At 44.1% G+C, this 23410-nt stretch overlaps 1 protein-coding gene across 1 annotated transcript in view; it reads right to left on the bottom strand.

The window, feature by feature from the left end:
* The window catches only part of KCTD1 (potassium channel tetramerization domain containing 1), a 102451-nt gene extending 82663 nt beyond the window's left edge, over window positions 1–19788 (bottom strand). Inside the window, exon 1 of the mRNA XM_064442827.1 lies at window positions 19692–19788. Coding sequence (XP_064298897.1) covers window positions 19692–19700 — 9 coding nt within the window. The 5' untranslated portion in view covers window positions 19701–19788. The remainder of the gene's footprint in view (window positions 1–19691) is intronic.
* Window positions 19789–23410: the final 3622 nt, after the last annotated feature.

The raw sequence follows: 23410 nt of genomic DNA, 5'->3' as shown, positions 1-23410 counted from the left end.
CATGCCACCTACCAGGGCTCCTGAAGGGCTGTTAGGTGGCTGGGGGCAGATAACTGGCTCTGGGGACAGGCTGGGATGGAAAGTGCATTGATGGAAAACATTTGAAACTTTGATTTGCACCCTTACTTGGGGACTCCATCAGGAATTCAGGGCTGTCTAGGGACACGTATTTGGCACTTCTCACCTACCTCAGCTGTCAAGTAACTCCCTGATTTGTTCTCTTCTGTGTCACACTTCCACTGTTTTTTCTTCCCCCTGTTTATTTTCAGACCATCCCTTCTTCTCTGCCCCCTCTTCCAACTTTTATCACCATAACCTGGAGAACTGATATTCATTGCCTGGTGCACTTCTTTACTTTCCTTTGTTCCCTCCAACACTTCATCAAACATAATCGTCGTGAAGAAAATACTTACCACAAGAAATTGCAGCAATCTGCTAATCACCTAGTGCAAAATGACCAACTACAGACCTCCAAAAGACCTCCCAAGTTCCTTCAATTCTCTCTTACTACACTTCCTCTGCCATTGCAGGACTTGTCTACCCTTGACAGTTTTATTAATGTGACTGATTAGTGGAAGAGTTTTCATTTTATTTTGACCAACAGTTGTACTGATAGAGTCTCATCGCCATTATTACAGCTGCATTGTTGTGAAGGTGGCCTACAAGCCACCTTTGTGATGAGAATATCACCCCCCAAGTGCTGTGCAGCTACAAATGGGTATCACTTCTTTGGTCTTGGATATATCACGAGACTTCCTTCCATCTTAGGAATTAGAGTGATGTGCTACAAACTTTTGTCATATAAAATTGTGTGACATAAAAAACCTCTGCTAAAGCACACAGAATTCAACAACCATGTTTAAAAACCTCTGGTACCTCTATTTCTACAATGTTAGCACTAACACTATACAAGCTGAAATGGTGAGGTCACCGCTCCGACAGGAACACAGTAATGAGGTCCAATATCCACAAAGAATTTGCATTCACATGCCATTGTTCTGGCGTCAGTTAATGATTAACATGGATTAACTCCTGTGCCTTATGGACATAATATCAGGGTTTCTCTAAAATTCAGGACTACACAGATTTTTATATAATGATTTTGAAATACATTAAATTCTTTAAGACCGCACAGCTGTAAAAAGCAAAAATCTTACAGAATATTAAAAATGTGTACAAATCCTGACTTTGCTGCCAAAGACCAGACATTATTTTACACATAATGCCTTGGTATTTCAGGTCATACCTGCCATATGTGATCCATGCACATGCTGCAAATAAAGATAAGGCAGCAGGAACATGGTTTAGCTTTGATCTGAGCATGGGTCCTGTCTCTGTTATGTTGCTGAGAGTTGTGGGATATGGTAAGCTTGCTCAGCAAACTAAGGGTGTGACATTAATGCAAGTCACCCAACACTGGAGTCTTCCATACAGCCACATCTAAAATAAAACCATTTACCCGCCAGTTAGATTAAAGCCACCATGGCTATGCTGCTTCTCCTACTGCTGCATTTTCTTTTGCACTTTATGATCTAATCACATCCTCTTTTTTTGTACAGGTCCTTCACCTCATTCAGTGCCCAAGGTGGATGGGACTCACTGAACAGGCATCCGTAGTCTGACAGTGTGTCTGCAGATTTGCCTCGAGCTGAAGACACATCCTTTGATTCTGTCCCTGGCTCTGCTGCAAAGTTCCTATGTTAAGGTACTGGACTAGTCACTTAACCCAAACCAAAGTGGGCACCAAGAGCCTCTTTTTTATGCTATGGGTGCCTGACTCAAATCACCCAAGATCTCAACTGTGAAAGAGCTAAGCACTTGTTGCTTGCAACTGGAGCAGAATACTACAAAAATGCTAAATAATCTGAAAAAAAGACAGACACTCAGCAGCTCAATCTTAAAATTAGTAGACAGTTTTAGTCATGATGTCCCTGGACTTCCTTCCCTTTATGCAAAATGCTTCTTGCCACATGGGGACAGTGTGACAGTTACAATTCTGTCTTTGGGAGACACTGTCTTTGCCATAAGACATTTAGGTTTCCAATTCCAATTAGGACAAAAAGAAAACAAGTGCAAGGTCCTGCACCTGGGGAGGAACAACCCCGTGCACCAGTACAGGCTGGGGGCTGAACTACTGGAAAGCAGCTCTGTTGAGAAGGACCTGGAGTGCTGGTGGACAGCAAGGTGACCCTGAGCCAGCACTGTGCCCTTGTGGCCAAGAAGGCCAACAATATCCTGGGCTACATTAAAAGGAGTGTGGCCAGCAGGTCGAGGGAGGTTGTCCTCTCCCTCTCTCTGCCCTAGTGAGACCACATTTGGAGTACTGTCTCCAGTTCTGGGCCCCCCAGTTTAAGAAGGACAGGGAACTCCTTGAGCAAGTCCAGCGGAGAGCTACCAAGATGATCAGGGGACTGGAGCATCTCCCTTATGAGGAAAGGCTGAGAGACTTGGGTTTGTTCAGCCTGGAGAAGAGAAGACTGAGGGGGGGATCTCATAAACACCTGTAAATATCTAAAGGGTGGGTGTCAGGATGATGGGACTAGACTCTTTTCGATAGTGCCTAACAACAGGACAAGGGGCAATGGGCACAAGTTGGAACACAGCAAGTTCCACCTCAATATGAGAAAGAACTTCTTTCCTGTGAGGGTGCCAGAGCAGTGGAACAGGCTGCCCAGGGAGGTTGTGGAGTCTCCTGTGTCCCCTGCTCTGGGTGTCCCTGCTCAAGCACGTGGTTGGACAAGATGATCTCCAGAGGTCCCTTCCAACCCCTGCCATTCTGTGATTCTGTGAAAACCACTCACATTTCTGAGCAAGGGACCTTTTGTACAGCTTCCAGGTGTTCAGATTGTCCCACTTTGTAGTTGCTCGAATTGACAGACTTTTGGCATTTCTGGATCATTTGTACACTCAGTTTAACTGAGAAACCTTTCCTGGTTAGGATTTCCTCAAAACAGACATATTCCAGCCAAAAGCTTCAGTTTTGACAGAACTTTTCTTGTCAGACAAGTGCTGTGTACACATTTCCTGCCTGGACTGCTGAGACTCTCTGGGAAGAGCGTACCAGTCCCACTGTACAAGTTTCTCTTTCCAAAGGTTGCTGCTTTGGGTGAAGGCAAACTAGGCTTGCAAAGGCACCTCTTTCATTTGAACTTTTTGGTACCAACTGCAGATGCTCCAGAGATCCAAGGGAGCTCACCTGACCCAGGCCTTTGTCCCACATTACCAAGGGTGACCAATCTCCTTGGAAAGCCCGGTAACCCTGGGCCATCTGTCCAACCTGCAAGGCTTTCAGCTGTGCTCAGAAGGGTACCCTACTTCAGATTTAAAGTAGTCAATCGGTACAACATTATATAAACTATTTGAATGAAGCTGCAATCTATGTAAATGTCAAAGGTTTATACCTTCTTCACATACATATGTCCCTGTCCATGCTACATCTGAATCTCTTAATCTTTCAGGAACAGACAATCTCTCAGAAGAGAGATTACCTGTCCTTCAAGATCAGTGCCCAAGGGTGGCAAGGAGTACCTTGAATAGTCTTTTTTACTAGGCACTACAAAAGCAGGTGTAATCAAAGCTATTCCAAGGAGGGGAGACAGTCCTTCCATCCCTCTTGGACTCCAACCAGGTATTTCTAGATCCTTTTTCAGGAAAGTTTCCTACCCTTGGAAGATGCCAAAATTTAGGCAAGACTATTAAAAGAGATTGAACAATTTCAGAAGGTTGTAGCAGCAACCACAGGCTTTGCTGTCTGGGTTCTGTGCTTCTAACAGGGATCAGTGCAATCTGGCATTTAAGCAATGCTACCACGGGAGTGGTTCTTTTCTGCAGCGTGTTACAGTTTCTTGTGCAGTGTCAGATTTGGTATCATTTTGACATCTGGTCTGTGGCACTCATCCATCTGTTGTAACTGAGTAGGTGTTGGGTGGGGTTGGCAGGAGAAGCTTGTTTAAGTGTTTGTTTTCATCCTGTAGAGGAACTGCAGAGCCAGCTCCATAATTAATTAAATTCTCATCTTTAAAAAAATGTGTGTACCAATATTCTAAAGAAATGGTGAATAAGGCAGCTGGTGCTTCTCGCTGCTGAAATGCGGAGACTTTGTTCCCATTTCTCCTTGGTTCCACGTTGTTTTAGGAAGCCTTCCCCATTGGGCTGGCACTCTGGTTTCTATTCCTGACTCAGCCAAATGCCTCCTGGCTGAATTTGGATAGGTCACTCCATCTTCTGTGCAGCGGTCTCCCTCTCTGTAAAATGCATCCAAAGTTAAACACCTCTTTTGTTATGAACTTTGAAATCTGCTTATAAAAAATGCAAAAGAAGAGGTGGCCATTGTCATTACTATCATTATCTTGCTTTGTGGTTATTCAAATAATCATAATTTTAAATTAACCTTTGGTGTCATCTGCTCATAGCAAAACAGAGGTTCTCCTGAGCACAGTGGAAACACGTCCACAATTTCCATGGCTGCTTCTTCAGGTAAATCTCTGTCTTTTGGGAACTTGTTTCTCTCATTTCTCTCAGAACAGAGCACAAAGCACTTCTCTCTAACTCCCTACCTGTAACCTTTCATAAATGCATGGGCTGCACTAAGCCACCCTTTCCTCTTCCATGTGTGACAAGGGAATGCTCCACCTGCTTGGTTTTAACTTCTGGACAGAATCCAATATTAATTTCCTCGCCTTGGGACAGTGACTCCTGCTGCTCAGTTTGCCAGTCTAGCAGGACATAGTTGCACTTTCTACCTAGCGATCGGTTTTACCCTGCTCTGTGACAAGTTTATGGTTTGAAGAAGTTATTGATAGCACTTATTAACATCTTCACCAGAACATTTATTTGCAAATGTAATAGATAACCAAGGAAATGGGGGAACTCCCTACGCGCAGCTAAATATAGAAGGTTTTGTCCAGTGTGTCTGATTCTGTGAGTTTCCAACCACCTCCACAGAAGCCCTGGCACAGTGAGGGATGCTTGGAGCAGCTTGCAGATTGCTGTTTTGTTGCTGGCTGACATGAATGCCAAATTCATTAATGCTCAGAATATATTTAAAGGTGTGCACCCACCTATGGAGATTACACAATCTGCCCTTGAGAACAGAAGAGAAAACTGTGATCTTTCCTCCCTCCCCCTTCGCACATACACACAGCAATAGGTGTAACCCTAGGAGTCGCTGTAAAAGAGTTTGTGGCAAGTTCATCACATATTGAATGCCTCCTAATTTCTGGTGGCCTCTGTAAGGCCTGGCATCTCAGCACTCTCACAGGTTAGTGATTTTGCACCTGAGATTGTCAGTCATGTTAGACAAAACCAGAAGTCAAATACTGGGCTTTCAAATGCAGTTCCTTATAAAATACTCGGTAAGAATAAGAATAAGAACAGAAGCATTCACTGGGGACACTGACTCAAAAGGACCAAATGGGACCTTTTATTTTAGCTAAATAACAAAAAAAAATATTCAGTGTTGTCAATATTACTCTGAAGTCACCTACGTTTTACCTATACTGTCACTCTTTACTGCCAAGGAAACGTGGAGGAATTAGATTGATTTTATATGTAGATCAGGTTAGGCAGAGAGGTTTCGTATTGCTATTTCTCAACTTGCAGACTAAGGCATGTACTGTATGTGGAAATAAATTTCATCTTCTGTTTCTCCACTGTGATTTGTGTCATAATAAACTCTTAGTTTCTTCTCTAAATTACTTCCCTCTCTGTAATTTCCTCTGGTGACTCCTGGACCCTGAAGTGCCACTAACCACAAAATTACAAATAGGAGTATTTTGAACTCTAGTCATTCACAAGAAGCTCCTAACCCTGACATCCCACAAATATTGTATATCCTGTGAGATGAAAGGAGCTTACTCTGTGCTTTAATCATGTCTTATTAATTTCCATAAACTAGAATTTCTTCTCATTCAAGTATTTCCCCATTTCTTTCTTGCCCACCCCAGGACGGACAAAGTTTAAAATAATCCATGCCAAACTGGCCATTTTTTGCTAGTAATTTTGCAGCAGAACATGACCACTGCAGGAGTAAGGGAAGGAAAATACACAAGAACAGTGAAAGAAACCATTGACTTACAAAATTCAGTAATTTTTATGGACAAAAAACGTGAAGTGACTAGTACAGTGCTCCTTAGCAATGGATCATAGCTTTGTTGTAGGGCACTGAGTCCAGTCTTTGCACAGCCTTCTCTCCTATTTTTCTCCCAAGGACCGGCCCCAGTGAACCTCTCCGTGCCAGCCCATGCTGAGCAAAATGGTGTTTGCTGTCAGTTATGTCCTGCATCAGGGAGTTTCCATTTGGTATCAGAATATAATCATAGAATCATTAAGGTTGGAAAAGACCTCCAGGATCATCAAGTCCAACTGTCAATTCCTCTTACCAGTTTTACACTTGTTGGCTTTATGTATTATTGTATTTCTGTTCTTTGTGAGAACAATGACCCGGCTCTTTCAGTTTGCAAAGGTAGGGAAACACACGGAAATAGGCAGAAGTGATGCTGCCACTGGTTCTGGGCAGAAATTTAGAGAAGCTGAGTCTTCCAGGAATAAGACCAGTTTCTTTGTTACAAACTAACATGCCACACAAACCTTTTCCTAATATCATGAAAGAGTAAAATGAAACATAATTTCTTTTCTCGACTGCATTCTTTATATCATCTACCTTTATCATATTCTCAGTCTTCTCTCCAAACAAACCAGCTCGCACGCAGCCATGTGGTGACTTTCCACACCTCTGTGCTTTTGTGCATTTTGGGTCCCTTCTGTGTTTAGCTTTTGTACAGCAGGGTAACCAGACCTGCTCACTGAGGTCAGAGGCTCTCTCCTTCCAGGCCAGGCTTTGTACCCCCACCGGTCCTGGGCAGTCCCCCAGTACAGGGTGAGGAGTCTGGCTGTGTTACGGGAGACCCCCCTCACCACCCTCCGGGTCCCGGTGCTGCCCAGAGTCTTTGTAGCTCTGCCTTCAGCAACGAGGCACAAAAGACTGCCCCTTCCACCACTGCTCTACTCTCACATGACGCGTAAAATAAGGCTTTCAGAGGTTCTTCATAACCTGATGGTGTACGCAGAGAACTCAAAATATTTATTCTCACATTTGTCACTGTCTGTGTTAATAAAGTAAAAATTGAATGTCATCTTCCTCTTCACATAACTCTATTTGGGTCCCCAAGTTTTTCAGAGCCTTGTCTCACCCTGGGTGACCAAGGGGACAGACAATTTTGACAATGACATTACCTCCAGCTGTCCCAGCTTATTGTTCTGATAATTCATCAAAGTTCATCCCCTAGGATCTGTCTGTGGGTATTCCACTGCCTTCCTTGCTAACCTTTCACTCTTCGTTCCTGCAACACTTGCTTTCTTTTGTGAAACAGACATTAGGGCAGAGTTTTGCATCTCACCTCGTGACTGCTAGATTTTCTTAACAGTATCTTGTGAGAAAAGTTATAAAAGACTTCTGAAATTTTCTCTAAAATTTATATTAAATTGTTCTGCATAATCCATGGCTTCATTGAGATACTTCAAGGTTTTGTTTGGAAGTTAAAGAAGGCGTGCTTTTCTGTTACTGGATCCGTCACACTTAGCATTAAGCTCATGTGCAGATTTTATAACTCACTAACTTATATTTCAACCTTCCTTTCTTTTTCATGTGGCTGAGATTATCTTGATTTTAGAGTAAAATAGATGCCATGTTCCATTGATTTGGTATAGAAGAATAGTCTATTTTTAAGGGAAACTTCCATGATTTTTTAACAGCTATCAGCCTTGATTGACGCCATCTGCTCTGGGAGGTTTGTTACTTTAGCATGTCAATCCTGCAGTTTCTCTTCTGATACGTCAATGTTTGACAGGCCCCCAACTTCAGTAATTAAATAAAATACGTAGAGAGTGAATGTATTTCCAAACAGTAAAGACTGATGGGAGGATATAATGTAGTCTCTGCAATACCCTTGTCATTTTTAACTGCCCCTTTGATCCAGCAAATCCACTAATTCTCTTTCAGATATTTATATTTCTCATTTGTTTGCAGAAATTTGTCTGTTTGCACTTGAAATTTCCTCTCAGTCCCCCTGTTTCCCATCTTTCATTTTTCCTTGCCAGTTTACGTTCCTTTCTTTCAGGTTCGCCAGGGCTAGATTTCCTTTTCCTGAAGGTTACCTGTTTGGTTCATCATACTGTTTGTTTTTTCTTGCCTTCCTGCTTCCTTTTTGGTTTCGGGGTATGCATACCTTCTGTGATGCAATTATGGTATGCTTAAGTAGTTCCATGTTGAGGCTAAGGATTGTAATGTCTTCACTTCTGACTCATTTCCTTCTCTGTACCTCTTTCCAACCCTCTCCTCCCTCCAAATCCAAGAAATTTAAAGGATTATATTTTAATTGCAGTGCAGTTTAAGTGTTAGCTAGCTATTAGATTTCTATCTCCACCCTAGAAGTCTTTGTACGATGCTTTGCATTTCTTGTGTTTTACTGGGGTGAGATGTATTTGCATTAACTTCTCTATTTAAGACTGGCCCAGACCCAAGCCTCTACACTTCCAGATACTGCATGAAATGCAGTTGTGACACAAACAAGCAAACAAAAAAGGAAACGCAATTTCAAATAAAGGTCCTGCCAAGGCACTTTGAAGGGAAATGACAAATTTAGATTGGTCAGACCATTTGATGCTGGAGCACGCTTCAGTAAGTTCAAGGGCACTAGCAGGGTTTTGGAGAAAGCTGGATGTGCTATCAGGCTGGCGCTCTCCAGGAAGCGAGGAGTTGCTTTGCTTTTTTTTTTTTTTTTTTACACCATGATCCTGTTTAACCATGTTTGCCAAACAAGAAACTGGGAAAAGAGTAAGAAAAATCCTGGTTTAAAACCAAGAGACACACATGCTTTGTTTTAGCATCTCCCTGCCATGGTAGGACAAGCTGCTTTAATCAGTTTCAAAAACCGTGAACAGCTCTGGAACCTAGAGAAAGAAAAGAGGCATTTAAAGGAAAATGCCAGGAACACTGAGAAGGAGGAAAACAAGAGGATCAGGGAGGAAAGAAGTGACATCACACACTGAAAGCAGGATTGTGATCTGTACAGGCCAAAAAGGCGGAAAAATGTGGAAAGGGTCAGGCAAGGCTGTGAATACGAACAAATGGTTTGCGTATAGAGGCTGGCCATAAACGACACCAAATCACTGGACTGCAAAGCTGCAGCCAAACCCACAGAGGTCCAAATTAGAGTGGGGGGACCTGGGAGTGTTTCAAATCTGGATGCCTGATGCAGTCCCATCGCAGCTCTACTCTGGGCAAGGACCTGCTTCCCGTCCCTGTGAGCCGGCGTGGCAGCCAGGTAGGAGCTGGAGCACCCTTCACGCCACGCTCCCGGTTTGGACATGTCGGGAGCACAGCAGGCATGACTGCCACCGCACACAGCGGAGGTCGCTTCAGAAAGAGCATCATCAACTTCGGCACAGTGGTATGGGGCCTCTTTGGCTGTGACTAGCTGAAGCCAATGGGAAAAGCATTCTTCCTGATCTAAGTGCAGGACTGAGACCTGCATGGGAGAGGAAGAAGAAACCTCCAGTTTGATATTAAATTCTCTGTGGCCTTGGCAGTAAGGCAACATTATGTTCACTTGACTTCAACTTTAAAAGGAGATGTATAAAAGAAGAATAGCGCCAACATATTTTTAGAGCACGGAAAATTAAAAAAAAAAAAAATATATTTTGAAACTGACCCTTGGCAGCCTGTTTAAAAGAGCTTGAAACTATCTGAACTACAGAAGGAAAAAAAAAAAGAAAAACATGCCCACGAGGGCTGAAAAATCACTTCAGTAATAGATGACTTTTAACTTTACATCAGAAAATGTTTGGCAGGCATAATTTTAAAGTGTTAGGGAAATGCATGTGATAACTGCTTGGGTGAAAGAGCAAATGTAGTCCACAGTGAAATTTATCAAATGTTCACACAAGCAATCAGAATCTGGCAGGGCCAGCTGCCCGTGGAGAGGGGCAAAGAGAATCACAGCTCTAAACTTTGAGAATTTAATGAAGCCCGCTGATTTCTCACAGGAAATTTTTCTTTAAGCATGTTCATGTGTCACGGGAATGCTAGAGAGCAGAAGGCTCTGACAAAATGCCAGCTATAAGGCATAAGGGAAACAAAACCCTCCAAGCCCTACCAAAGGCCAAACCACCCTTTTCTTCTTTTAAAGCTGCAAAGATTCTTGATGCACCAAACCCCTGAGCATCCTTATGTGTTATCCTTAATCACACAAACAGGCCTATTGACATGATTGGGGTTATCAGGAGAGTCTTGCAGGACTGGCCCCTTTTCAAAGAGACTAGAAGAGCAGTGAACTTCCTAGGGCTTGGGTGGGAATGTGCGCAGGGGCTTGAGCCAGCCAGCCAAAGGAGCAGGCGGTGCCATCTGTGGTATTGACAGGAGCGGTAGCTGACTAGCTGCTTACAAAAGCAAAGAGGGACATCAACGCAAAAAAAGGAGGTACAGGGCTAGGAGGATAACAAGCAGACAAAAAAATGCACTTTAAACCAGAATTTAGTTATTCTTAGTTTCATGCTACAAATATCTCTGCAGCTTGCTTTTGCTACTCTGCTGGAGTAGCAGCCTGTCAAAGTGTATTCTTTCAGCACCTTTTGTGGCACAAGATGTTTTTTAAAAAGTAGGTTTTATAGTTCAGACACCTCAAAGATCTCCTGTCCCAGTTCTTAAGACGTGACCATTTTGCAGCAAGCTGTGACATCTGGGAACACATTCACTGTAAGATCCCTTGGAGCGTCGGGCCGTGACAGCAGTGCACACCCAGCTGCAGTGTTGCAGGCTCCTGTGTGCCAGAAATGATGAGGCACCAAATGACACACCAAGGCAGTGAGGAGCCCCAGACCTGGAGAGCGATAGAGGTGCTAGAAATATGTAACAGCCAGGCCTAGCTGCAAACATCGGAGGAGGGAACCAGATAGGTGAGTCTTACGCTCCTTGCAAGAGTCTTAACAGGTTGTGGATAATTAGTTCATTTAGACTGGAGGCAAGCCAGCCAAACCTTAGTCTTGATCCCACGTGTTCAAAGTATGAGTGGGGAGCAAAGGGTACCCAGCATCTCCCAGGAATGGGCCGTGTCCTGCATGTAAAAGGTCAGAATTTGATTCTGTTTTTCACTTTCAGCAGGACGGCACTGGCTTTCCCAGTCCCCAAGGACGCATGAAAGCCTTGTGTCTGTTTGGCCCAAATAGTTTGTAACTCATACTTTCCATATGAAGTTCACCATAAAATAACAAAGAGGAATGACTTAATTGAATTTGTTTGGAACCCAATATCGGAGCAGTGTAACAAATAGAAAACAGTCAAGCGCCATAGAGTCAAACAGGGAGAAGTTACAAATTTCAACACAAATGCAGCTGCCTTGTGGAAAAACAATCGAAACTACTAAATTTAATATGGCTGTGCTTCTATAATAATTTCCATCCAGGCGTGGAGAAACACTTAACATATTTTGCTTGAAATCTCCCCATACCATTTCCTGGGACTAAACGGGAACTGTGGATCTCCGCAGCCGAGTGATTAGCCCAAGGTCATAGGGCAGGAGTTGTGGAAGCAAAACTTTGGACGCAGTGATGTACTTTAACCACAAGACCATCCTTCAGTCTCCTTCACGCTGATGACTTTGGAACTAGCTTTAAAAGATCCAGTGAGATGCAGTGATGGGAGTGCTAGATAGCTACACTAGACAGCCAGAGGCAACAAAAATGATTAGAGACATGTGGGGGTATTTCTAAACAAAAAGATTAAGACCAGAACTATTTCATTTAGAAAGGAAAACAGTAAAAGATGATAGAATTGAGGTATATAAAATAATGAATGGTGCGAAGAAGAAATCAGATGCCCTTCATAAAACAAGAGGGCACCTAATGGAATTTAAAAAGGCATTAGCTTATAAAGGGATATCACTCTCCAGCTTATCCCTAAGCAACCTGTGGAACTCTCAGTTGCAGGACATTAATATAAATTGTTCAAGAGGTTAGGGAAAAAAGGAAAGCATGTATGTAGCCAGGAATAAACACACAAGATTTTTGAGCTAAAGAAAATACTTCTTCAAAGTTACAGTTTTCCCCTAAAAGAACCACCTCTTTCCCTAAGAAAGAGCTAACTCTTTTTACTCCTGACTGAGTCTCACCTGCCCAAGTGCAGAAAGCCCAGCAAAAGCTGCAGCTGCTTTCTCATACGCCCCCAAACCCGGAACACTCCTGGCTACACATTTTTAAGGAAGCCTTTTCTTCAGAACAGCATCAAGAGCCTTAGAAATTAAGTTTTCTGCTAATAGCAAAAATCACATCCTCATTTTGCCTCCAGAAATCCTAAGCTGTCTTTGTACCACAAAGGCCACTGTAAGGAAAAGCTGGAGGGTAAGGAAGGTTGCACTGTCTCGCTCTTTTCCCCTCAGCTCACATCTGCAGCCACCTCCAAAGTCCACTGCTTCTTTCCCTTTCTCCAGAGCTGCAGATCCATGTAAGATCCACCTGGATCTCATCAATAACCGCCTCTTGGATGTCTAGGGTAAATCCATCAGCATTTTGTTTGTCTACACAGAACAGAGCCCCTAACTGTCCAGCTCTCCCTTTTGACTCTCTCTGAATCCCTCCATTGGTGCTGCATCTGCTGATTTTCACCTGTCTTCAAAGCTCTTCCTAACTTCCTTGCATCTGTGAGCTCCCTTTGATAATCAGGGTGTTAACTGCCCTCTCTCGATCTAGTCTGCTCTTTTCTCCTATAATGGTCTTCATGCCTTCACCTACAGTCACCAGCTGGTACAGCTGCCTTGACATCACCCGTAGGACACCCTCCCATACAGATGGTAAGCCTGTCCGACCCCTTCCCTTTTGCTGTACCACTTACAGCAAAACAGGCTGCTACAAACGGTATCAAATATGCCTGTTACTGGCAAGCTAGGACAGTCAGTTTGCCTTCTGTGAGGGGTCCTTAGTCCATGGATTATCTCTCTTCAGGGTGTTTAGAGGAGTGTTTGGTATAACGGGTACATAATGGGCTACAGAAATTATAATGATCCTCTGAATTATTCAGCACTGGTCCCCAGTGGTGAATGGACAGACCATCAATCTCTCTTAGGATATCTTAACTAAACCTCAGGATGAGTTTTGGCTTATTTAGAAAGCAGTACACCTTGGGGAGACCCACACTGGCATTTTAGTCAGAGACTCCCACTTCATTCCTTCCTTTGGGTCTGGGCAACCACGGCACTCCTCCCTCCCTCCTTTGATGGCTGTATGATCATGCTGATGGGCCTGCACTCCTTCTGTAAGACAGGATATGCACAGCACCTCTTCCATCTAATGCAGCTGCCAAGTTCAGTTCACATAGGGAAATAAAGCTGGTTTTATTTCATAGGAGCACTCTGCCTTAACTTTCAGCTACTTTAGCAGCCACTGGATACTTTGGTTTCCAACAGTTAGTTATATGTTCTCAATGTCTGCCACTCCTCTCCCCTCTTCCCCCTGCTCCTCTGGCAACACTAATAGCAGGAGCTATTATTAATTACTTGTTGTATACGTGCAGTGCTCTGCTGCAGCAGGAGAGACTGTCCTTCCCTCCCAGGATTTATAAGCTGGGTATACAAGTAAACTTAGTGCGCAGAAAGTTTGCCAGGTGATCAGATGATGAAGAGGATGTTTTTAAGTTAATGTTGTAAGAAGGTGAGGAGAAAAGGGCTCTTCGTTCATCTTTGTTAAGTCTCTCCTCTCCTTGTTACAGAACACGATGAAAATAAAGTGAATGCCACTAAATAAATCAAAAGAAAATGGTAAGCATTAAATGTCTAACTTGGAAAAAATGAAGAACTGTAGAAAGACAAATAGTTTTGCAGCTGGAACCAAGAAGAAATGATGGATCCTATCTAAAGGGCAAATCAGAAATTCCTCCCACTGACAAACAGGCAAAATTTTCTCTGATCATAAAAACAGACATTGAGGATTTTCTGGGAAAAATTCAGGGTTTTTTTTTTCTTTTTTTTTCTGTCAGATGGTCTTTTTCAAATTTCTATCTAATAAAAACTCAAATAAATGGTGGTTTTCAGGTAGGAGAAAGGTCTGGCTTCAGTTTTGTAAAAGAATCTCAAATTGCTCTTTGGACCATTTTTTATTATATATTAAACTGTATTTTCTCTTTAAAAAAGCCAAACCTCTTCTCCACTGACAGTAATGTTCATGAAAAAACTCGGTCAACCATAGCCTACTGGGACTGTGCAGGCAAGGTCACTGGGCTAAATGGTCAGCAGTGCTTTTTTTGTAAATATTCTCCAAGATTTTAAAGACGTGCCCAAAGCAGAGTATTACCAAATTCAAGGTCTCACTTTCAATGCTGAATCTTCTAGACACTGTATCAGAAAGCGTTCTTGGAAGCTATTGCCTAAACAGGGCCAGTTTATATAAGTGTTTATTGTCCTTTAGCTTGAACAGTTACTTCTCTTCTCACTGTGTGTATTCATATAAAATAGTCATCTCTCTTTCCAGACTACACTTTGCTTACATGGACATTCAAGCCTCTTCGGATCTCCTTTCACAAGACAGATACTCCATTTCGCTGATCATCCTTCTAGCTGCGGTTCCAGCTTAAGTTCACCTTTCTCAAAGATGGATGCTCAGTGCTGCACACTGTGCTCTAGAATAAGTTTCTCCTGTGCCTTACATGCAATTATTAACGTTTCCTCACATCTGCTGAAAATAGCTCGTCTGAGAGAACTTCCCACCATTTCTGCCTGACCAAATAATAACGTGGCTCCACCATTCTTGGGTAAGGCCTAAAGACTATGACTGGTGAAGTCTGGCAAAACCTGCTACAGCGGTACGGTAGGAGACAGTTTTGTCCCCACACCAGCTGCCTGTTTGATAGAGGCAATCGCATTCCCAGAGAGTCAAGAGTGGGATGCACACGTCTGAGCCAACACACCACCAGTTACAGCCCTGCATGCTAGCTCTCCTGCTATTTTTCCAGTGAAAATTAGGGAAAACCCACAGGTGCCTATACTGCACCTGAGGTTTGGGGCAGAACTGAGACACTGGATTCTGGCTGAGGGGGAATGGCCGCAATTGCAAAGGTCTCACTGAGAATCAGAAGCAGACAGAGCCGGTAACCTGGGTAAAAGAGAACTCCTTTCCCTACCCTCTTGGGGCAACCCTGCTGTGCAGGGTTACTTTTTGTTTTCTTAAAGGCTGTTCCTTATTCATGAGTGCGTTGGGCAAGGAAAATCATTTGAGTAAAAGCCACGAAATAATTTGTTGGGGTGAGTTGTCCTTTGCCCCAACAAGCACTTCTAAGGTTTGTATCCCTCACGCGAAGACTTTGGCTACATACAAACCACCTGCAAAGCCGCATTTGCACTAACCTGCCAACCACATCAAACCAGTAACTTCCATTGCCAGTGGGGGTAGCCAGCCAGATGAAGAGCTATCAGGAAAAGGTTATCAGGTGAGCCATTCATTTCATAAACATGGGCTTACAACAACTGAACATGCAACAGCATCAACTTTGATTCAGTTGGATATGGGATGTTGTTTATTTGACTTCTGGATCTAAAGCATCATTAAAACACACATTAGAGAGAACCCAAGATTATTAAAGCTACAACATACATCATCAGTATGGAATGCGCTAATGGCTTTCACACACATTAACATTTTTTTGGAAGGAATTATCAGCTAGGAAGATAGTAGTTACTCCTGCCTCCCACCTATAGACATTCTCTAAATGTGTGTACATATTCAACTTCATTAACCAGAGAAGTAGTGAAAGAAGAGGTACCTCTGCCTGCACAAGTAGGGAAGTTGGACAAAATAAAAATGAGGATGTGCATTTTACACTTTTCTCCTTCAAACTGAAAAAAAAAAAAAAGAAATTGTATTCTGTGGAAAGTAGGGGAACAGAAATCTGTATTTCAACACAAGAAGGTAAATTAATTCTTTGTGAAACAACACAGAAGTCAATGGCACTATATCAGAGATGAATTTTACCCAGGCTGTAAAAAGAAAACATAAGTGCAATGCAGACCAACAGAAGATACTCCATTTAAAGTAAGAATTATGTTTCTGTCAGAAAAAAAACAACAACTAACTAAATTTGTTTCCTGGAAGGAGATCCAACTTGGCTCCGCTGCAGCAGTGTAAAAGGATCCAAAATAAGTAACAGCAGGCATCTCCGCTAAAATTTGCTTCTGATCGACGTTATCTTTCCTCTGGTACCGGAGAAGAGTTCAACACATATTGCACATGGGGCACAGCAGTTTACTGCACAGAACATGAGAAAGGGGGCTAAAGATCTGGTATTTAAAACTTGGCTGAGCCAGTGCGTCAGTACATGGTCTTAAACAAACCACGTGCACTCTGCAGGGCTAATTCCCACCGGAATGCTTTCTGTTTCAGAGACATATAAGCTCAAATTGGGGCAGCGGGGGGATATTCTTAATTGCACCCATGTTCTATGTCTGCTTCTTTACATGAGAAGACGTGGGGTCAGACCCTCGCAGCAGGGTTGTTAGCAACACCGAGGGACTATCAGCTCCCTAAGGTATTGGCACCTTACTCAGCCCAGCTGATAACTACTTACACGAAAGCAAGAACTTTACATTACGCTTTAGTGGTAGCAGTTTGTACATACCAGCACCCATTAATAAATGAACAGTAAAGCACCATAATCACAATCTGTGCATCTGCGTCTGTTTTATGGTATCCTGAAAATGTTTCTAAAGTAGTTGGAATACAGAAAGCAGGAATTATCATTCCTTCCCAGCTGGGCTCATGTGAAATGCTGTCTGACTGTGACTGGCAGATTTGATATTTTGTTAATTGTGAGAGACCCCACTTTGAATAATGTACTCACATTTGTTATGATCAGTGACTATTTCCTCTCACATCGCATTTTCTCCATACACAAACTTATCATAATCCAATAAAAAGCCCATGTGCGCAAGTCTTCTACATGCAGCCTTTCCTCTGCGCAGGAGAAAGGCTGGCTTTTTTGTATACAGTAGTCATACAATTTTTCATTTCTGCCTGAATGAGATCCACTATGAATGGAAGTCTTCCTCATGCAAAATCGTTTGTTCTCAGGTTGTTCCGACCTAAAACTCAAGGCATCATTCAGACGCATCGAGCAAGAAGCGCTTCTCGGAAACCAGTAACAAAAGCTGCCCTAGACATTAGGAAATTGTTCATTAAAGAAAACAATACCAAAAACCAACCAGGGAACTATTGAAATTGTTATAGGAGAAAAAACGAAAAAAAAGGAGAAGAATCAAGAGGCAACATAGTCCTAAAGTTTCATAGTAATTTGTCTTTTAAAAATTAGATGTACATCAAATATTCATCCCAAAATCTTGCATCTAATTCAGCTGCGTTCACGACAGAATTTAGACGAAGGCAGTGCTTCTAAGGGACAGAGCAGCACCTAAAGTCCAAATCTGACTTAAATCCAGAAGAGCTCCACTGAAATCAGTGGTTACAGCAGCGCAAATCAGCAAGAGATCTAAATCTGTCCTAGCTGATTCCAGATCTATCTTTTATTTTCTATATGGCTTTAGGCAAGTCAGTGACCTTCTTTTTATTTCTCAGTTTCTCCATCTGTAAAATGGTGATAATACTGCTTGTTATAATACATGAAGACTGGGGGGACTAGTTAGTTCCCTAACATGGTCTGGGTATGAAAATTGCCGGGGATCAATAATTTCTAGTCGCCTCCATCACTTTTATTGACTCTTTATAATCTTAATACTCGGCTTTTTCCCTGCTCGCATTATTTCTCTTTTAAAAACCATGAGGCATATCCTTGAATCCTTATTCAAGTTTTACACCCTTTACTTCCATGGCAGGATCCACACAAGAAAAGGGAGTACGGCATTTGGAACTTGGCCCCAACAACAAACTGCGAGGATATTTCAAACAAAAATCATAAATCACAGCATGAAATTAATCCCGTTCAGATTCGGCTTTTTAGAGTGCAGAGGAATGCGCGTATTAACTGACCCACTGATGCCCAAACAACAAGGGCACGAACAGAAACACCGCAAATCCTTCTTCACTCGTATTTGATGAACGTAGGCTGCGCTGGTGTTTGCGGCAATAGTCAACGTTGTTCCAACAGTGAAACTTTGGGGGGGGGGGGTGGGGGGGGGGGGGGCGGAGGGATAAATAAATAAAGAACAACCCGACCTGAAAACACCCTAACGTCAGACACCTCTGAGAGGGACCTCTAGCGTGTGCTGGAACATTTTGTGTTGTGCTTCGGGCGTCATTGATACGCCAAAATCACCGCAGTCATTTCGAATGGGCGAGGGGAAGTTCCGCCAGGCGCCTCCGACCCGCGGGGCGAGCATCCCCGGTGCTGCTGAACCCAACCGGCACCATGTAAACTGCTACTTTTTTGTTGTTTTTTTTTTTTACTTTTTTCCTCCCCCGTCCCCCCCACCCCGGACTCGGCGTGCGAAAGGCACCAACTTCCCCGGGTCGCCCCGCAGCTTCCCCGCACCGCCCGGCTCCGGCTGCCCCCGCCGAGAGATTCATATAGAAAGTTGCGTTTCAGCCTTTTCCCCCGCGCTTGTGTCAGAGATCAAATATAATCACCCAAACCACCCCCCCCCCCCCAAAGCGCCCGCCCCCGTGTGTGTCCCCCCGCCCGCACACCGGGCCGTGCGTGAGGCGCGGCGGGAGGTTCTCCCCCTCCCCCGCCACCGCCACCGCCAGCGGCGGGAAGAGCCGGCGGCCCCTCGGCAGCCCCGCCGCTCGGGGCAGGGGGGCGGGGGGGAAGAAGCGTTTCACCCATTTTTAATTTGCCCCAACAATCCGACCGCGCTCGGTGCCCGCGGGGAACGCTCAAATAAACTTGTACCGCGCTGATTGGAAACAGGCGGCGGACGGCTTTTTTTTTTTTTTAATATGTGTTTGAGACGGCGGCCGCGGCTCCCTCTCTTCCGGGACGCCGTCGGACACCGGGGGACGAGAGGCAGCAACCGCCGTCCCGCCGCCAACGGTCGCGGCGCCTCAGTCACCTCAGCCCCCGCGGCCGCGCGCGGCTGGCGGTAACGGCGGCGCCTCAGCGGCCTCAGCCCCCGCGGCGGCGGCGGCGGCGGGGGGCCGGCGGAGGAGGAAGGGCGGCCGCGGCCCCGCCGCCCCGGAGCGGGAGGGGGAAGGGCCGGCGGGCCGCCCTTCCCTTCGCCGCCCCGGCAACAAAGGGCGCCGCGGGGGGCTCCGGAGGGGTGCGCGGGGGGGAGAAGGTGCCTCCCGCTCGCTCGCTTTCTCACACACACAATGGCGGCCCCGCTCCTGCAGCCCGACGGAGAACAATGCCAGCCGCGCACCCCCCGCGCGAAAATACACAGATTGACATTAAATAAATCCCCCCCCGCCCGCGCGCACACACGGAGCACCCCCCACGTCCCCCCTCGGAGGGGCGGCGGGGAAAGGAGGAGCCCCCCCGCCCTCTCCCCCTGCCTGCCTGCCTGCCTGCCTGCCTCCCTCCGTGCCGCCTCCCCGCGGCGCGGCGCGGGGGCGCGGGTTGCGCGGGGGAGCGCGGCGGGCGAGGCGGCCGCGCCGCGTCCCCGCGCGGGGTGCGAGCGCCCGGCACATGCGTGGAAGCGAGCGGCGCCCGAGTCCCTCCGCACCCTCCGCTGCAAACAACAACAATCCCGAGCAGCCCTTACCTGGAACATCGGAGCCGCCAAAGTGTGTCCCTCCTTTTTTTTTTTTTTTCCCCCTCCTTTTTTTTTTTCTTTTTATTTTTTTCCCCCTCTTTCTCCCCTTTCCCCCCCCCAGCTCACACTTCCGATATTTCTCTCTCCCGGCAGCGGTCTGCTCTCCTCGCTACACCAGAGAGAAATGCAATAGCTTGGCTAAGGTAGACAGAGCAAAATACAGAGAATAGTTGCTCCAGGGCTTTGAAACCCCTCAAGGCAAGGATCAGGATACAATTAGCTCATGTCTCTACCTCCAGTCTGAATCAATCTCCGAAATAAAAGTTAAATTAAATTAACTGATCACACGGGCATAAAATTGATCTCCTTCGAAACGTGCATATAGATAGATAGATATATCGCGTGTATTATTTTTTTTTTTCGGATTTTTTTGGTGGAAAAAACAGTCTCATTCCAGCCTCCAACTTGCTTTTTACTCTCCTCTTGCACAGAAAAGCTGATTTTAATCGTTGTGATTAGTTTTGATGTAACGTTTCCGCGGGCGATTTCTGCAAATGGATGGAGTGTTTCTTTGCCAGAAGAGGGAAAAGCAGCAGATGATGATAATTATAAGGATTGTTGGTTGTTTCTTTCTTTCTTTCTGTCTCTCTCTTTCTTTTTATTTGTATTTAGATCTGTCTCTTCACTTTCCCGGCTTGACCTGACATTGCCATTGCACTAAGGTCGCACAACTTGTTGATTAGGATCACCTCCCGTTTTGATCGAGGGATATGTGATAATTTGGCAGCGGAGCAACACATTTTCTGTTCCCTTGGCTATATAACTTCCCAAATGACGTGTATAAAAATAAGCACATGGAGTCTGCTTTGCCCCAATCAAGTCTGAATCAATGCCTGGGGGTGATACACAAACTCATTTCAAATGTTCAACCATGCAGAATTGCAAAAAGATTGAAGGAGTTGCACTGCATTTTTTTTTTATTTTTTTTTTTAAAGCAGCAAAATTAAAAGAAAACAAATCCGTGTAAGCAAATCCAGGAATTTACTACTTAGGTTCATGTGGCATCGCTCGCAGATGCCGCTAACTTTCCTTCTCCAATTATCCAATTACGCTGGAGCCTTGCCTTTTTCCTTCTCTTCAGCCGGGAGTTTGCAGCTCCCTTCTCCTGAAGAAAACAAAGCCGGGGGTAACCAAATAATTTACAAATCTCATTCCTCATCAGCTTTCCCTTATTCCACCGTCCTTCACCTCCCACTCCACTGCATACTGCTTTGTTCAAAGCCGCCGTATACAGAAGCGGTGTTAATTTTTTGTTGTTGTTGTTGTGAAAGTGGGCTGTTTTGTCACAAACCCACGGGTCACCTCCCATTAGTGTCACATCCTCGCAGTATACTTTTGTGAAACGGTATGTTTCTAAGCTCTTCACAGTCCATTAATTCAGAGCCTTTGCTGACATTTCGTATGAAAAAGACCAGGCTGTGAGGCCAAAACTGCCCAGTAAAGCCCCTGAATAGAAGCAGACCTGTCCAGCGAATACCTACAATTTGCTTTTTGTTATATGGTTTTAGTATTTTAAAGAAAGTAGTGCAAAATACAACAATCGCCTTTTTCTCCTAAGGCAGTTGCTGCAGCCTAAGGAATGACTAATTCTCTTGCTTAAAAACACACCCAACCCAATACATTCTTTTTGTCCTTCCTCTTCTCTTTCAATGATAAGCATGATAACGTGGTAGGACTTCTCGCTTAGGAATCGCACCATTTGCGAATGCTTTGTTATTGCGATACTGTGAGCACAAATAAGTCAGGTTGATTAACTAGGAATGGCTGGCAGAAATTAAAAGGAGAAACTATAAGCACACACTTCCATGCCCCAAGAAACCCTCAACACGGAATCATCTTCAAATTTTATTTTTAATATTCTTCCAAAAACTAGTAGTGCACGAGAGGAAAACCTCCCCATAACCACTCATGCCTTCTCCAAGTGGATTTGTGTGGAACAGGGTCATTACAACCCTTACTAATGTCATGCAGCTCTAGCAACAGAGTCATTTTTAAGTACTTCAAGCTGGTTTAATAACTTAAAGATTCCCATGGCTTGTCAATTAAAACACAGCAAAGAAAATTTTTGAAGTTTGCCATCCAGGTGAAATGAACAGGCTACAGATTTCAGTGGACCTCTGTCTCGACCTAACTTTATTTCTGTCTTACAGTGTGTCACCGCAAAAATTTTTATGGCTCTCTGTATGTGACTGTTTTAAATGCTTCGCTGCTCTTCTCTTTCTAATAAATAAATAAATAAAGCAATGCCAGCAGCCTGGCACTCATTAGCGACCTGCATAAAGGAGAGAGAAAAAAAATATCAGTAAAGGAACAAATTTTAATTTTAAGCTTGCAAGTGGCTACTATGGAGAAAGGTGAAGAAAAATAGCAATGTATCATCCCTGGAAAATGTGAAAATTTATCCTTGTGCTGTTATTTTACTCGCAGTGAAGAGTTTAGCAAATGATGTCAGCACTAGGTGAGAAAAGGTGTCTTTCCTTAGGAAGTAAGCAAATGTTTTTATTGCCTCAAGAAGGCTCATTTGGTAAAACTTTCATCTCTGAGTCAGATAATAGTGGGCTGAAGTCTCACATCACATCCGTGGGATAGGGCAAAGGCCCACTGGGACAGCTGTTCGGGTAGATGTTGTTGCCTCTATTTGTCCACTGTCATATCATGATGGGACCGCAGCCTGGTCCTTCCCTCTACAAGGTGCTTAAAAATATAAAGGCGCATGAATAAAATGGAGATATTCTCAAAGAAGTCGATGTTAACGGCTACACTGAAGAACTATCTGCATCTCTCTTTCACATGCAAATTAAACATTTCCATAGTACTTTCCCAGGAGAGGAGAGCAAAGACCCTGGCTTTGCTTGTTCTTCCTTCTCACAGCTTTCAGTATCCGCAGCCTTATTACCTTAACTCAGGCCTGAATCTACTACTGGTGTGGCCGTACTCCAACCTAGGGATGAATTTTGGTCATCGGGAGAGTTCACAAGAGATCGGTATAACCCCAAAGGGCCGCCACATATATAAATAAGTTAGCAAGGTTTACCTTTATTAACTGCTTGGAGGCAATTTGCATACAAAGGAGAACACATTAAACCAAATTCTGTTCTGTTTTACTTGGAGTTATCTTTTTTAAAACAGGTTTACATAAAACTGCATTGTGTTTGTGCATTATGAATATTTTACTGATGCTGAATAGCAACCTTAATGAGCTCAGACCGAGCTCTGTATTTGATTTCTGAATTTTTCCTCAAATCATCACCTGTTCATAATTAGCCTCTGGAAAACTATAGTAGTTTCGCTGTATCATTGTCAATGTTAACAGTTTGGAAAATTGCAGCTTTTGAAGAGGCAGGTTTTCCAACGGCTGCGGATCACATGTGTCCGTTGCTAAAGGGCATTATTTCTGATTTAGCTGTAATCCTGTCTGGAAACAAGTACAGGGGCTCTTTTCACGAAGGCCCTCATGTCAGCTTGACTTTCTTTTGGAAGTTCCCTCCTGCAGTTCCATAGGCTTTGGTGTGTTGCAATCTTGTTTCAAAAATATTAAGAAGAGCAGCTAAGTGTGGAAGTAAAAGCTAGCAACAGTTGCCTGCATTAGATACGTGGGCAGTGGCTTTTTTTTTTTTTTTTTAGAAAAACAGAAAAGATTTTACATTGCATTTGAAGGGGGAGGCTTA

This window comes from Phalacrocorax carbo, chromosome 2, assembly GCF_963921805.1.
Source record: "Phalacrocorax carbo chromosome 2, bPhaCar2.1, whole genome shotgun sequence".
NCBI classification, from domain to species: Eukaryota; Metazoa; Chordata; class Aves; order Suliformes; family Phalacrocoracidae; genus Phalacrocorax; species Phalacrocorax carbo.
The sequence above is the reverse complement of the archived record's forward strand: the minus strand, read 5'-3'. Positions and strand labels throughout refer to the sequence as shown.